The sequence below is a fragment of the Thamnophis elegans genome, chromosome Z (genome assembly GCF_009769535.1).
Source record: "Thamnophis elegans isolate rThaEle1 chromosome Z, rThaEle1.pri, whole genome shotgun sequence".
In the NCBI taxonomy this organism is placed as follows: Eukaryota; Metazoa; Chordata; class Lepidosauria; order Squamata; family Colubridae; genus Thamnophis; species Thamnophis elegans.
In genome coordinates, this window is record NC_045558.1 from 110,873,412 (window position 1) to 110,888,478 (window position 15,067).

Sequence of the window (15,067 nt, forward strand, 5' to 3'; positions counted from 1 at the left end):
AGGTATGATTATTTAATCTGACCCTCTTTAAGGGAACATTGTGAGGGACACAGTGGTTCAGTGGCTGAGCTTGTTGATCAGAAATGTCAGCAGTTCGGTGGTTTGAATCCCTAGCACCATGAAAGCTCTCGCTACTGGTCCCAGCTTCTGCCACCTAGCAGTCTGAAATCATGTAAAAATGCAAGTAGAAGAATAGGGACCGCCTTTGGTAGGAAGGTAACAATGTTCCGTGCACCTTTGGCATTTAGTTATGCCAGCCACATGACTATGGAGATGTCTTTAGGCAGCTCTGGCTCTTCAGCTTTGAAATGGAGATGAGCACCACCCTCTAGAGTCGGGAATGACCAGCACCAATGTTCAAGGGGAATCTTTATCTTTACTTTTTAAGAGAACATTGTTAATAGGATTGTTTATACTGCATCTTCAGAGAATCCTGGAAGAAGCAAATTATCTAGAGCCTTCCAGTCAAGTTTCAAGTCCAGATTTCTCAATTATGGATGACTTCTGGAACGCTGATAATGTGCTAATACTAATGTCAATTTTGAATATGATCTGGAGCTTGGAGCTTCAGTGTTGCCACACTGGAGCTGAACGTAGGGAGGGTGATTAGAGATATCTGGGTTTGTGTAGTCAAAATAAAATACTTTATCTTAGAAACCAAGGACATTCTCACATACATTCAGAAGGAGGAGGTGTGACCAGTGGGTGCTGCCTTGATTGAGCCATATAACTGATAGTTTGGGACAGAGGGAAAAAACTTTTACTTTTAATTAGGTGAAAACCAAGGGGCCCCTCAGAGTTGGTATTCACTAGATATCTGTCAATATGATATTTCCAATAAAGTCCTCTGAGAAATCCACCTGCCTTGGAGTTCTTGCTTGTAATGGATCTATTACTTGGAACCCTGACTGGTAATTACTTTAAATATTTGGAAATTGTCAATGCTATTGATCATGGTTTCCTTCTGGACTGTCTCATGGGATTGGAACTGAGGGACAATGTGCTATTGCAGTTCCACCAGTTTCAATTGGTTGTTAACAGCAGGGAGGTGACACGGGGCTGGATCCAGGCGGTTGTTGCCGCCTCCCTTCGGGAGGGGGTCTTTCCCCCCACTTTAAAGGTGGCGGTGGTGAGACCCCTCCTGAAGAAACCATCTCTGGATCCAGCCGTTCTAAACAACTATTGTCCAGTCTCCAACCTCCCCTTTATGGGGAAGGTTGTTGAGAAGGTAGTGGCCTTTCAGCTCCAGCGGTCCTTGGAGGAAGCCAGTTATCTTGATCCATTCCAGTCTGGCTTCAGGCCTGGCTACAGCACAGAAACCGCTTTGGTCGCATTGACCGATGATGTCTGGAGAGCCAGGGATGGAGGCCATGCCTCCATCCTGGTACTCCTTGACCTCTCTGCGGCTTTCGATACCATCGACCATGGTATCCTTCTGCGATGACTGCGGGAGGTGGGGGTGGGAGGCACTGTCTTACGGTGGTTCTCCTCTTACCTCTTGGACAGGTCGCAGTTGGTGTTAGTCGGAGGGCAGAGATCGACCCCTAGGCCCCTAACATACGGGGTGCTGCAGGGTTCGGTCCTGTCCCCCCTACTTTTTAATATCTACATGAAACCGTTGGGTGAGATCATTCAACGGCAAGGGATAAAATACCACCAGTATGCGGACGATACACAGTTGTATCTGTCCGCCCCGTGCCAACTCAATGAAGCGATGGACGTGATGAGCCAGGGCCTTGAGGCTGTTAGAGACTGGATGTGGGTTAACAAGCTTGTACTCAATCCAGATAAGACCGAGTGGCTGTTGTGCTTCCCTCCCACTAATTGGCCAAGTGTTCCAGCTCTCAGGCTGGGGGGTCAAACACTACGCCCCTCAGATAGGGTCCGCAACTTGGGAGTCCTCCTGGACCCACAGCTGACTTTTGAACATCATTTGTCAGCTGTGACCAGGGGGGCATTTGCCCAGGTTCGCCTGGTGCACCAGTTGCGTCCCTACCTGAACCGGGAGGCTCTCACAACAGTCACTCGTGCCCTTGTGACCTCTAGGCTGGAGTACTGCAATGTGCTCTACATGGGGCTGCCCTTGAAGAGTATTCGGCGACTTCAGCTGGTCCAGAATGCAGCCGCGCGAGCAATCGTGGGTGCACCTCGTTTCACCCACGTAACACCTATCCTCCGCGAGCTGCACTGGCTGCCTGTTGATCTCCGGGTGCGCTTCAAGGTGCTAGTTGTCACCTACAAAGCCCTTCATGGTATTGGATCTGGGTACTTGAGAGACCGCCTACTGCCAATTACCTCCACTAGGCCAATAAGATCCCATAGATTAGGCCTCCTCCAAATTCCATCAGCCGGTCAATGTCGACTGGCAACTACCCGGAGGAGAGCCTTCTCGGTGGCTGCTCCGACCCTCTGGAACGAACTCCCCATGGAGATTCGTACCCTCACCATCCTCCAGACCTTCTGCGTAGCCCTTAAAACCTGGCTGTCCTGACAGGCCTGGGGCTAAAGACTTCAACCCCACCCGAATAGTATGACTGTTGCACTTTTTAACGATGTATTGTCTTCATGTATGAAACTTGTTTTGTCCTTCCCTCCCCCTGAATTGTGAGCCGCCCTGAGTCCCCTCAGGGAAAAGGGCGGCATACAAATAAAGTAAATCCACAATCCAATCCACAATTGTGGTTGATACAGTGGTGGGTTTCATTTTTTTAAGAATCTATTCTGTAGGTGTGGCCTGTTTGGTGGGAGTGGCTCGGCAGTCATGTGACTGGGTGGGTGTCACTAGGTGGGTGTGGTCGTTTGATTGGGTGGGCATGGCTAACTCTATGTCACTCAAATGGAGGGGCATCTTGCCTGGCTTCTCCTTGTCCCTCCCCTCCCAGCTAGTCCTCGCTTCATCTTGCATGTTATGGTGGGAGAGGAAGCATTTTCAAAATCATCTTCCCCTTGATGGTAGCCAATAAGATGGGAATTTGCTGTCAGAAGACCATCTGTTGTACATTTCCAAATATCACCATTCTCTTGGTAAGACTGAGTGGAGAGATTTATAAAGAATAACAGAGTTGGAAGGGGCCTTGGAGGTTTTCTAGTCCAACCCCTGCTGAAGCATGAGATGAGATCCTATATTATTATGGACAAATTTCTTCCTAAAAACATCCAATAATGTAACCACCCACAATTTCTGAAGGCGTCCAATTTCTCTAATTATTCTGTCAAGAAATTTCTAATTTCGGGCTTCTGGGGGCGGAGTCTGTCGCCGAAGAGGGCTCAACGGAGCTCCTCTCAGAGATCTGGTCTGTATATCTAAATAAGATCATAGATATCACCCCTTTTTGGCTAGAAAGGGGCAGGGAGTAGCTCTGTGGCTAGGGTCTATTCGTAATTCACAGCCTTTTTCTTTTTTTTTGGCTGTGGACGGAGATTAGATCCAGCGTAAGCTGAGCTTTTATCTCCAGCCAGTTCTTCTCAGCTGCTTTTTTTGCAGCCCTAGACAGGTGACTCCCCCCTCAGGACAAAGCAAAGTTGTTTGAAGCTATGATTAATACGGGCGGGTCCCACCCCTGTGAGATTTTTGCTTTTATTACTATCTTAAACACCAGCCTCATTTGTCCCAGAGGCTTCTTTGTTTAAACGGACTTCAAAATGGCGATTTTTCTCCGTTGGTGACTGAAAGGGGATGTACTTAGCCGGCTTTACCTTCCTGCAGACCGCTCCTTAACAAAATAATTTTTTTTTGGAAACAGAGGGGAGCGAGAGCGCTGTTTATTTGTTTATTTATAATGGCTCCCAGGTCAAAATTGAAGCGTTTCTCTACGAATGTGCTTAAAGAATTTACGAATGAATCTAAAGAATCTACTATGAAATCGCTGCCCTTGTCTCCTACGCCCTCTACTGGAGAATTCTTAACACAGGAATTTTTCTTTCAAATGCTTAATGACTTTAAACAGGAAATTAAAGAATTTGTATTGGAGCTATATGGTAATTTAAAGTCTAAGATTGCCCAAATGAAGGCGAATACGTTTGTAGCCATGTCTGCTCTGACAGATTATACCGCTGAAATGGAGATTAAATTGGAAAGCTTGGAGGAGGCTAATTCTAATTTGACTACTAATATCCAAACATTACAACAAAAAATTAGAGATGCTCAAGAACAGCTCGTTATGATAAATTTTAACAAGAAGGCATTTGCAATAAGAGTCAGAGGATTGCGCGAAAAGGAGCGAGAGAATTTGAAACAGACCTTTGTTGAGGCCTTCAGCCATGCGGTGGGAAGCCCAGGACTTAATTTTGATTGGCAGATTCGGAAAATCTATCGCCAGAATTCGTTGGTAGCGGAACAGCGACAGCTCCCGAGGGACATAATTATATATTTCTCCACAAAAGAATCCAGAAATGCGATCATGCAAAAGTTTTACAATAACAGGTTGCGAGTCGATGGGCAGAATTTGATTGTCTTCAAAGAAATACCATCCCAGATGTTAAAAGCAAGAAGAGACTATACTTTCTTAACTAAAGAGCTTATAAACCACCAGATACAATATAAATGGGAAGCCCCAGCCGGCATTATGGTCACATTTGAGAATCAAAGATTTCGTCTCAATTCTGTTTCGGAGGCTCGAGATTTCTACTATAAGACTTTGAAGGCGGGACTTCCTGATTCACTTGGAAAAGAGGAAAGACAAGCCGAAGGAGAAGGCAAGCAGCAGACCACATGGCTGCAAGATGGAGGGGGTAGCTCTCCCTCTCTCGGAGAAGCAGAAGAGCGGAGATCGAGGATTTAGACATTCCAAAATATTCGCCAAAGTTGTGGATTGAATGGGGGTTTGCGATCTCTCTCCAGTAGAAAAAGCGGAACTGGATATTGGTGGTGTGATATTGGGACTGAATTATGTGGATGCTGAATGTATATTTCACGGGACTTGTATGTCTGAACTTTAATTTAAACTGTCCAGGACTCTAAAGTGAAGAGAGTGGAGATGGTAACCTTACTGAACTTTAGTTTGGGAGGAGGGAGCCGGGTAACGCGGGATAGGTGGAGGGGGAGCGAAAGCCTGATCAGAGTATTTCGAGTTAAAAGGTAAACTGACTTCTGTGTGAATTATTGTTTGAAAATAAGGTTAAGAAAGATTATTTGGAGGGACTATGGGAAATAGTGGTAAACATCAGAGAAGCAAGGGATGAGGGTAAAAAGCATGCGGAATGATTTACGTTGTTTAAATCCTATTAGAAGGGAAAGCTTGATGAGATTATTTTAAGATAGAATGCAAACTGATTCTTGTGTAAAGTATTATTTGAATATGTGGAATGATTCACGCTGCTTAAATCTTACTAGAAGGGAAAGTTTGGTGAGATTATTCTGAGCTAGATTGTAAACTGATGTCTGCACAAATTTGTATAAATTTTTATTTGAATATAAGGTTAAGGAAGATGAACTGGAGAGTCTACAGGAGGTTGGGGTAAATAACAAAGAAGCAAGAGACGAGAATAAAATACATATAGAATGATTTATACTGTTTAAACATAAATAAAGATGGGGGGCTGAGCTTAATACAAAGAGTTCTTTTTTTTCTTTTTCTTTTTTTCTCTTTTTTTTTCTTTTCTTTTCCTTTTTATAATTTGTAAATTCTTTTTATCTATTTTTTTTTTATATTACTTTTATCTTTAATTCACACGATCATAAGATACTCTAGAAGGGGTTTGACAGAGGGCAGTGCCAGGTGTGGGCCCTGGGAAGTCGGGGGGACTAGGGATGGGGATCTACGGGGGGGTGGGTGGGTGGGTGCTAATATAGTTTCAATAAGAAGAAGAATGCACTTGTATACGGTTGTTCTTTCTTTTTTTCTTTTCTTTCTTTATATTTTTTTCCTTGGTTTATTTTATTTTTTATTATATTATAGTTCAATATTAATAAATAAGAGTTGAATAAAGGAACACACCAAGGGGAGAGGTAGAGGGAAAGAGGAGGGAGGAGTAAGGAAGGAGTAAGGGGAATGTAAGGAGGGCGTAAGGGGAATGCTAGGAGGAAGGGGAGAAAGGAAGGTTTGAGGGGAAAGGGAAGAAGGGAAGGGGAGTGTTAGAGGGAGGAAAGGAAAGTTGGAGGTGGAAGATGGGGTGTATGGAGGATGGAAGTGTCAGGTGGGGTTGTGAATGATGATGAGTTGTGTTTTCTTTTTTATTTTATTTTATTTCTTTTCTTATAGCAAATATTCAGTATATAAGTGACTGTAAAATGGAATGTGAAAATGAATAAAATATTTTTTATTTTTTTTTAAAAAAAGAAATTTCTAATTTCTAGGTTGGATCTGTTTGATAAGTTTCCATCTCATAGATCTCTCTCACACTTACTTCCAGTTGAGCCAGACACCACCTATTCTTTTCTGGTCTGTGTAAAATCTTACTTTACTCTCCATTAAATTGCATTTTGGGTGAGAAATGATGTTTTATTAAAGCATACAGACAATCAAATATTTCCAATCCTACAACTGAAAACACATTAAAAAGGCCTTATTTTTTTTTGGGGGGGGGGGGGGCTTTATTGCAATATTTCAAAATTCTCTCAGATCCTTCTTAAAGAACCAGTTCTAATTTAACTGGATTACAAAGCAATCTTTCCAATATGGAATTCCCTGACTCTCACACACACCCCTCAGCTCCTCAATACGTCTCAGTGTTTTCCTTTCTGTTATGTACAGAAATGTGCTTCTCTTTTATTGCTCAATTTCAAATTAACAGGCCAGCCATTTGGGAAAGAGAAATGGCTTCTCCTTCATCATGCACAAGCCTGATAGAGGACAACTGGCCCTTCCACTTTCTCCCCCCCTCTCTCTCATTCCACTTCAGCATCTGGAAAAACATGTGGGCTGGGATAGCACCCCCATGGCCTTTTGGGGAAAACGCACACACACTAACACTGCCACTTTGAAGGTCTGCTGGTGGGTGCCTTAAAGAAAACAGATCCAGAAGTTGCTCCCCAGATGGATCTTCCTTTCCCATCTTGCAAACTTCCCTCCCTGCTTTTTTTTCTTTTTCCTGGCAATCTATTGTGGACGGCAAGCAGAGCTCAAAGAAGATTGTGTGCCCAACTTCAACTATTTTTTTTAAAAAAAGAGTGTGAGCCCTGAGACAATGCAGCCCACTCCCCTGCCCCAAAAAGATCCTCCTGTTGGTCTTCCTTCCAGGGAGTGGAGCAAAGGAAGACAATTGAGGGAATCCCCTCTGGTTCTCCTCCACTTCTCCTCTTTGTCTATCACCCCATCCATCCAGACTTCTTCGGGGTGCTGAGTTTCTTACACACATTTCCTCCTTGCCCCCACTAACATCTGCTCTGATGGCAATTATGGCTAAAAGCAAAAGGCCTTTGGAAGCTGCAGTTACCCCCTCCCTCTCCCTTTTGCAGAAACTCCTCTTGCTGCAGAATTGGTATTGCTCCACCATTCCTGGCTCTTAGCTTCTCTTGTCCAATTATCTTCTCCTGCCCCCCTCTACCCCACTGCACAGTCTCAGTTGCTGCTTGGAGGGGGGGAGATTTCTGATTTTGCAGGGCATAGAGGAAAAGGGAAAGGAGGAACCAGGCCCACCAAGTCTGCCCACCCCTTGGGGTTTTTGCAACCAAATTATCCCCTCCCTCAAACAGAGGACTCCTCTACCTGAATACTGCAGGGCAGAGCAGACTGAGCCCATAACTGGGCACCATGTGGTGGGAGAGGTTGCAGCAGCTCCACTCAGAACAGAGGGAAAGGAAAAAAACTGTGGTTTTCTCTGCTGCAGCACTTAAAACCTTAAATGCTTGAATGGCAGAGAGAAGCTGAACATTTCCCCCTCCATTCACAGAGGAGATGCTGCTCTCTTGCCCTCCTGCCCCCTCTCTCCTGGGGATTGAAGTACCTGAAAGGGACAGTCAGGCTGCCACAGCTTCCTTCTGATAGCAGCAGTAGGAGATAAGAAAATGCTCTGGTCCTACTTGTCCCAGCTTCTGCCAACCTATCAGTTAGAAAGCATGTAAAATATAATTTGAAGAAAAAGAGAAGAAAAAGAATGTTGTCATTGGACACAATAAGCATAAAAGTAAATTGTCAGTTGGGTTAATTTAATGTTGGATTGGGAATTTTGTCACTTGAAATCTAAAAAAATGGCTCTAACTGCTTTAATTCATTTTAGTAACAAGAATTTCTCACAGGATATAAAGCCAGGTTGTTTAAACCGATATTTTATATAGCCCAGTTATTTTCCAAGACCATTATTTAAAATTGCATGACATTTTCTTAAAGGGAGATTTTGAACAATGAGTGCACCAATCTTATGTAAGATATACCACACTCAGTTGTTTCAAACTTATAGAAGAATATACCACATGAAATTGTTCTTAAAATCAGGAATGCAGACAAAAAGCTCAGTTTGATAAGAATCTTTCTATCATCCTCAAGTTCAAGATACTGGGGAAAATAATATAATTTGAATAAATAACCTTTTTCAACTTCTGATACAATAATTTTGGCTCCATTTACACATGGATGTCTGGTGAATTGATCAAAAGGAGAGTCTGCTGCTTTTTCACCTTGGTCATGCAAACACAGAATTAAGTTAAGAAGGTTCTTACCACTTAGAAATATTTTTGTTCGAAATGACACATACTATTAAAAAAACATCCATAAAGGCGGTTTTCAATAATTTTTGTTACATTTATTTGCCCATGAACCATACAGATTTTCCCTGTGCTTCAGAAATGTAAAAACCTGGTTCAGGCTCAAAATATATTTGGAGCTGACAGCAACAGTTGTTTTATTGTTTTATGCTGTTATTTTCTTGTGTGTAGTGTACTGTATGTGAGGCTGGTTTCCAAACATCTTTTCTACCTCCTTTTACAGTCCGATAGACTGTATAAATTCCAAGAATAACCACCAAGAGGTGGTTTAAAAAATAATACGAAGAACAGACGTTTAAAGTGAAAAATCAAAGTCTTTCACAGATTGATAGATGGAAAAATGTCAACATTTTTATTATTTATTTCTAATGTGACAAAATTAAACCCAAATCCTGTAACCAAAAACATTTAAAGAAAATGCAAATTCTGATTGTATTTTTTAAGCATTTTTCACACAGCCTTTTGGATGTCCTTGTTCCTGAAGCTATAAATAAGGGGATTGAGGAATGGGGGGAAAACTGTGTAGAGAACAGCAGAGAGTAAGTCCAAAGTATGGGAGGAAAGACTTTGGGGCCGCATATAAGCAAATGCAGCAGATATCAAAAATAAAGAAAAGACAGTCAGGTGGGGAGTACATGTAGAGAAAGCTTTATATCTGCCTTGAACTGAAGGAATTTTCAAAACAACAGAGAAGATGTAGCCATAGGAAATAAAAATGAACCCACTACATAATGAATCTACGGTAATCCCTACAACCAAAAGCAGAATTTGGCTGACTCTTGTATCAGTACAAGAAATCATTAATAGGTGAGGAACATCACAGAAAAATTGCTCAATTCTACTGAATTTGCAGAAATTTAAATTGAATGTGAGAATGGTGTGGAGCAAAGCATGGATCAAATTGATTATCCAGGAAGCAGCTGCCATTTGCAAACAGGCGTCCCAGTTCATCATTAGGGTATATTGCAGAGGGGGGCAGATGGCCACATAACGGTCATAAGCCATGACAGTCAGCAAAAAAAGTTCAAAACCTGCAAAGGTGAAAACTGAAAAGACCTGAGCAGCACATCCAGCATAGGAGATCTGCTTGTTATTTGTCAAAGAAGCAGCCATGGCTTTAGGAATTATAGTTGAGATGAAGCAAACATCACAGAATGACAAATTGACCAAAAAGAAATACATGGGAGCGTGAAGATGGTGATTCAAAATCACAGCAACACTAAGAAGTAAATTCCCAATTAAAGCTAGTAAGTAAATCACAAGGAACATCACAAAATACATAAGTTGCATATCACGATCATCAGTAAATCCCATCAGAAGGAATTCTGTCACAAAGGATTGGTTGGCCATTTATTTCTCTGATTCCTTCTAGAGAGAAAGAGGGTATCCTAGGAAATTTGTCTGTCTAGGAAATAAATATAGGTATGGAATTATTCATTGCAATAGTAACATATGAAAACTAATATGTTATAATAATCATGTTTAAAATAAAATATATTACCTGTTTGCAAAATGTAAAATGGAGTTGATACATTTAAAAATGCAAAATAAAAATGATACTATTTTCCTTCTGTGTTATACATGCCAATTTATAACAAACCAATTTTGCTATCTAAAAGACATTTTTAAAAATGACAATATAGTACTGAATAAGGTAAACATGGCTATAGAAATCTGGCATATACTGTAGATTTGATTCTTTATAGATAACTTGTAAGACGACTTAGACACCAAACTTTGTGGTGCAGTCAATGATGAATGGATCCAACACAGGTCTTTGACTAAAAAGCTGCTTGATTATTTTCATCTAATTTCCATGTATTTTGGTGTGCTGAAAACAAATAAAATATTCAAAAAACTCCTAGACATCATGATTGCCACAACATGCAAAATAGTCTTCAAATTTATCATTTAAAAAAAAATTGGTATTTTTTTATATTATGGTTTTTATCCAAATTTAAAGTCCAAATTTCTATTAATTAATTCACATAAGTGCATTTAAGATATAAAATGCAAAAAAAAACAAACCCCAAACCTTAAAGGGTTTGTCCGAGTTATGTAAAAAAAATATAGCACTGTAAATCTGATGGTCAGCAATATATACATAAGCTAAGCAAGTTTTAAAACTGTGCTTCTAATGGTAGAAGGGGTTAATCTTTCCTGAAGAATCCAGTGGGAGGGAGACACAGGGCAGATAGCAGCATCTCCGGTCAGTGCAGGGGGGGTGGGCAGCACTGTGACATCTTGTGTACAGACACAGAGCTGCTGTCTCCTGCATGCCACACCTGTGCACGAATCATCGTCAGGTTCTTGGTTCTAGGCTGTTCACCCTTTTTCATCGCAATTCATGTTAGCTTATCATTCTTCAACCATTATGTTATGGCTCTGCGAAAGTGTATTAATTCACCAGGCAGTTTATGTTTCATCTGTGGTGAATATACAGTGTTGAAGCAACAGCAGAATATTACAGACTTTGTGAAAAAAGTATACTTTGCATACTTTGGACTAAAAATTGGAGATCAAGATAAAGTTTGGACACCTCATAAAGTGTGCAAAAGGTGTGTTGAAGACCTCTGAAACTGGTTCAAGGGTAAGGAAAAATCTCTCCGTTATGGGATTCCAAATGGAAGCATTCCATTTCATACCCAAAATTCACTCAGCAATTCGTCCCATCCCCCATATAGATATACCAGTACCCAAGCCCCCTGCTATCTTGGAAGAGATACCTAACTCCGATGAAGGTGAAGTCATACCTGAACCAGGTGACGAATCAAGTTCTGACTTTGAAGATGATACAAGACCGAAATTGTTTTCTCAGGAGGAGATGAATGATTTGGTAAGAAACTTGAATCTTCCCAAAGATGCCACTGAATAACTTGGATCAAGGCTGAAAAGCAGGAATTTATTGTTGCCAGGAGTGTCATCTTCATGGTTCAGACATCGTGAAAAGGAGTTCGTTCCTTACTTCACCCAGGAAGACAAGTTGGTTATTGCATCGATGTCGAAGGTCTGATGGGTCAATTTAAAATCCAATATGATTCAGAGCAATGGCGTCTTTTTATAGATTCTTCAAAAAGAAGTCTCAAAGCAGTTTTACTCCATAACGTGGAGTAAAACGTGTAGCAATAGCAATAGCAGTTAGACTTATATACCGCTTCATAGGGCTTTCAGCCCTCTCTAAGCGGTTTACAGAGTCAGCATATCGCCCCCAACAACAATCCGGGTCCTCATTTTACCCACCTCGGAAGGATGGAAGGCTGAGTCAACCTTGAGCTGGTGAGATTTGAACCGCCGAACTGCAGAACTGCAGTCAGCTGAAGTAGCCTGCAGTGCTGCATTTAACCACTGCGCCACCTTGGCTCAAGGTCACTCCATACACTTGAAGGAAACCTACGAGAACTTGGAATTGGTTCTTCGTAAACTTGAATATGAAGACTATGGGTGGCAAGTGTGTGGGGACTTGAAGGTCTTGTGCATGCTGCTCGGGCAACAAGCTGGTATACCAAATACCCTTGTTTTCTATGTCTATGGGACATTTGAGACTGACAAAATCATTGGACCAAGAAGAGTTGGCAGCCAAGGGTGCTAACAGTCAGTGAAAAAAAAGTCCTTTGAGAAACTTTGGTATCTTCCCATAAAGTTCTTCTACCACCTCTCCACATAAAATTGGGATTGATGAAGCAATTCATAAAATCACTTCCAAGAGATAGAGAATGCTTCAAATACTTGGTCACCAAGTTTCCATGCCTGTCGGAGGCAAAATTGAAGGAAGGTGTGTTCGTTGGCCAGACATTAGAAGGCTTATAGTTGATCAAGAGTTTGACAATATCATGACGGATCCTCAAAAAGAAGGGTGGATTGCATTTAAAGAAGTCGTACAGAATTTTTTAGGCAATAACAAAGATCCTCATTACAAAAAGATCATCAGAAGAATGCTGAAAGCATTTCAAGCTTTAGGTTGCCTGATGAGTTTGAAAGTGCATTTCCTCCAGTCCCACCTTGACTACTTTCCTGAAAATTTGGGAGCTGTGAGTGAGGAACAAGGTGAATGATTCCACCAAGTCATTAAAGAGATGGAAAGGAGATACCAGGGAAAATGGAGCATTACAATGATGTCAGACTACTGTTGGATGCTTCAGAGAGACATTCCAGATGCTACTCACAAGCATAAGTGCACCAAGAGGAGCCTCACAAGGAAGAAGAATCGAGTTTAGTGTGTGTAGGTGGGCTCATTTCAGTTCAAAAAAGGATTTTCATGAAAATATTATAATAAAACTTTAATTTTATAAGTCTATTTCCATTTATTTTGAGGTATTACCTTATTTAACATAGTTACCTAAATTTTGTCCTATGACAAAATGGAGGTCATTTTCAGATTCAGCACACCAAAAAACATAAAGATTACGTGGAATAACCAAAACAGCTCTCGATTTTGTTTTTTTGCAGACCTGTGTTATATTTACATGTTCCATGAAGCTGCACTGTTTAGCAGATACAGTTAAAGATTCGAATTATCATCCAGAAAGCTCTTCATGGGAAGCACTTGACATTAACTTTTATAAGATTAAAAAAGTTTACTACTAAATGTACTAACATAATTTATGTCTAATATTTTGTTATTTACCAGTTTACCTTTGGGATTCACAAGTTATGAGATAAAGAAACCAATTAAGATTATTATATGTGCCATAAAACAATATGATATCCAACATACAGTATGGATAATTCCAAGAATATAATGTAAGCAAGATATGTTATCTTGGAGAATCAATGAAGGATCTGTCTTAGACCTTTTACTCTTCAATATTTTCATCAATGATTTAGATGAGGAGGAACTCACCAAATTTGCAGATGATACCAAACTGAATAGCCAACACTTAGGCTTAAGTTACAGAAGGGTCTTGACAAATTTGAATATTAAATGCAAAATGTACTTCACACATTTAAGACATTTATATAATACTTTTTTCTTTCTAGATTATATTGGGTAACTTACAATGCAATGGATTCCATTGGCAAAAAATCATTTTGGAGAATGAGACCATAGTGCTGAGAAATTTAAAAAAAGGGGGTACTAACTTGGCAGTAAATCAAATACACATCTGAATCATAAGGAGCAATATATTTTTCAAATAATTTCAATTTTCCTAAAATAATTATTTGACTACCACAATATATATCCAACCAAACTTGAAGATGGGAGAGATGAGATGGAAATGGGGGTAGGGACAGGTAGAGATAGAGGGAGGGGGAGGGGGAGAGAGAGAGAGATAGAGAGGGCGGGTGAGAGAGAGGGAGGGAGGGGGGAGGGAGTATAATGTTATATATCCCTGTTTGACAATAACCTCTTTTGATTTAATTTGGATATAAAATTGTCATCTAATGCTTTACATATGTAGATGGACATATAATTGCAATTTAACCATAATGACTTTATGTCTATTTAAGATCTGTGTTAATTTAAATAATTATTTAAACAATATAATCAAATCATTATATATTATGTGAGGAAAGCAAAATTAGATTCCTTTCATGCTAACTTGTAAATAAATAAATAATACCTTTGAATGTTTAAAAGAGTTCTTCTCTCTAATTGTGATCATTAAGCATCAACATATCTGACATTTCTTCTGATAATCTGATTTATGAAACCTGCTTACATGATATACTATTGGTGTAAAATTCAGTTAGTTTCCTTATATGAATATTTCAAAACAATACATACATGTCAAGTCATATATTTTCACCAGGCTGAAGCATTAGCTTACTTTTGCCATAATTCAGACATTAAGGCTAATAACCAGATCTTGAGGGAAAAACAGAATTATACACTTATAATAATCCTGAAGATTTAGTCATGATTGTCTTCACTTACCAATGTTTTTGTGGTCTTAATTTTTTTCCTGGAAGACAACCTGCTATATGTTGCCTCTTCTCATATGCTATGAAGAATGAAAAAGAACAGCAGTTATGTCACCCTTTGTTTTCTATTGTGTTTCACTATAATTCCTTAGAGGCCAAGTCCAATTATCATATTGCTTTGAAAATCTAAATTACTAAATAAGAAAAAGTGCAGTTATCTTATACTCATTTCTTTTATTATTGTTTTGCATTTGGAGAAATAGATATTACATCAAAATATCTAGGCCTTGTTTGTGAGTGTTCATTACCAATACAATATGACTTATTCATTTGACCATCAAAGTTATTATCTGAAAGTATTTGTGTAGAGGTGGCTGAGTTTGATTCCTTGTATGTTTCATATGCCTGCACTATTTAAAAATTAAATGTATTGACATTTATTTCTGTATTTAGAGACAAGCTACTAGTAACAAGATATTGTATCTTGAAGGACCTTGACACTTGCAGTCTTTGGTCTTGTTTCTTGTATATACCTCTAGCTTAAATAATATTTATTCCATGTAG

General features: G+C 40.0%; 1 protein-coding gene across 1 annotated transcript; it reads right to left on the reverse strand.

Annotated features, from left to right (window-relative positions):
• Nucleotides 1-9,091: 9,091 nt before the first annotated feature.
• LOC116523005 (olfactory receptor 14A16-like) lies at nt 9,092-9,991 on the reverse strand. Its single transcript, XM_032238148.1, has one exon. It carries the CDS (start codon nt 9,989-9,991, stop codon nt 9,092-9,094), a length of 900 nt encoding a protein of 299 aa, XP_032094039.1.
• Between the last annotated feature and the right edge of the window lie 5,076 nt (nt 9,992-15,067).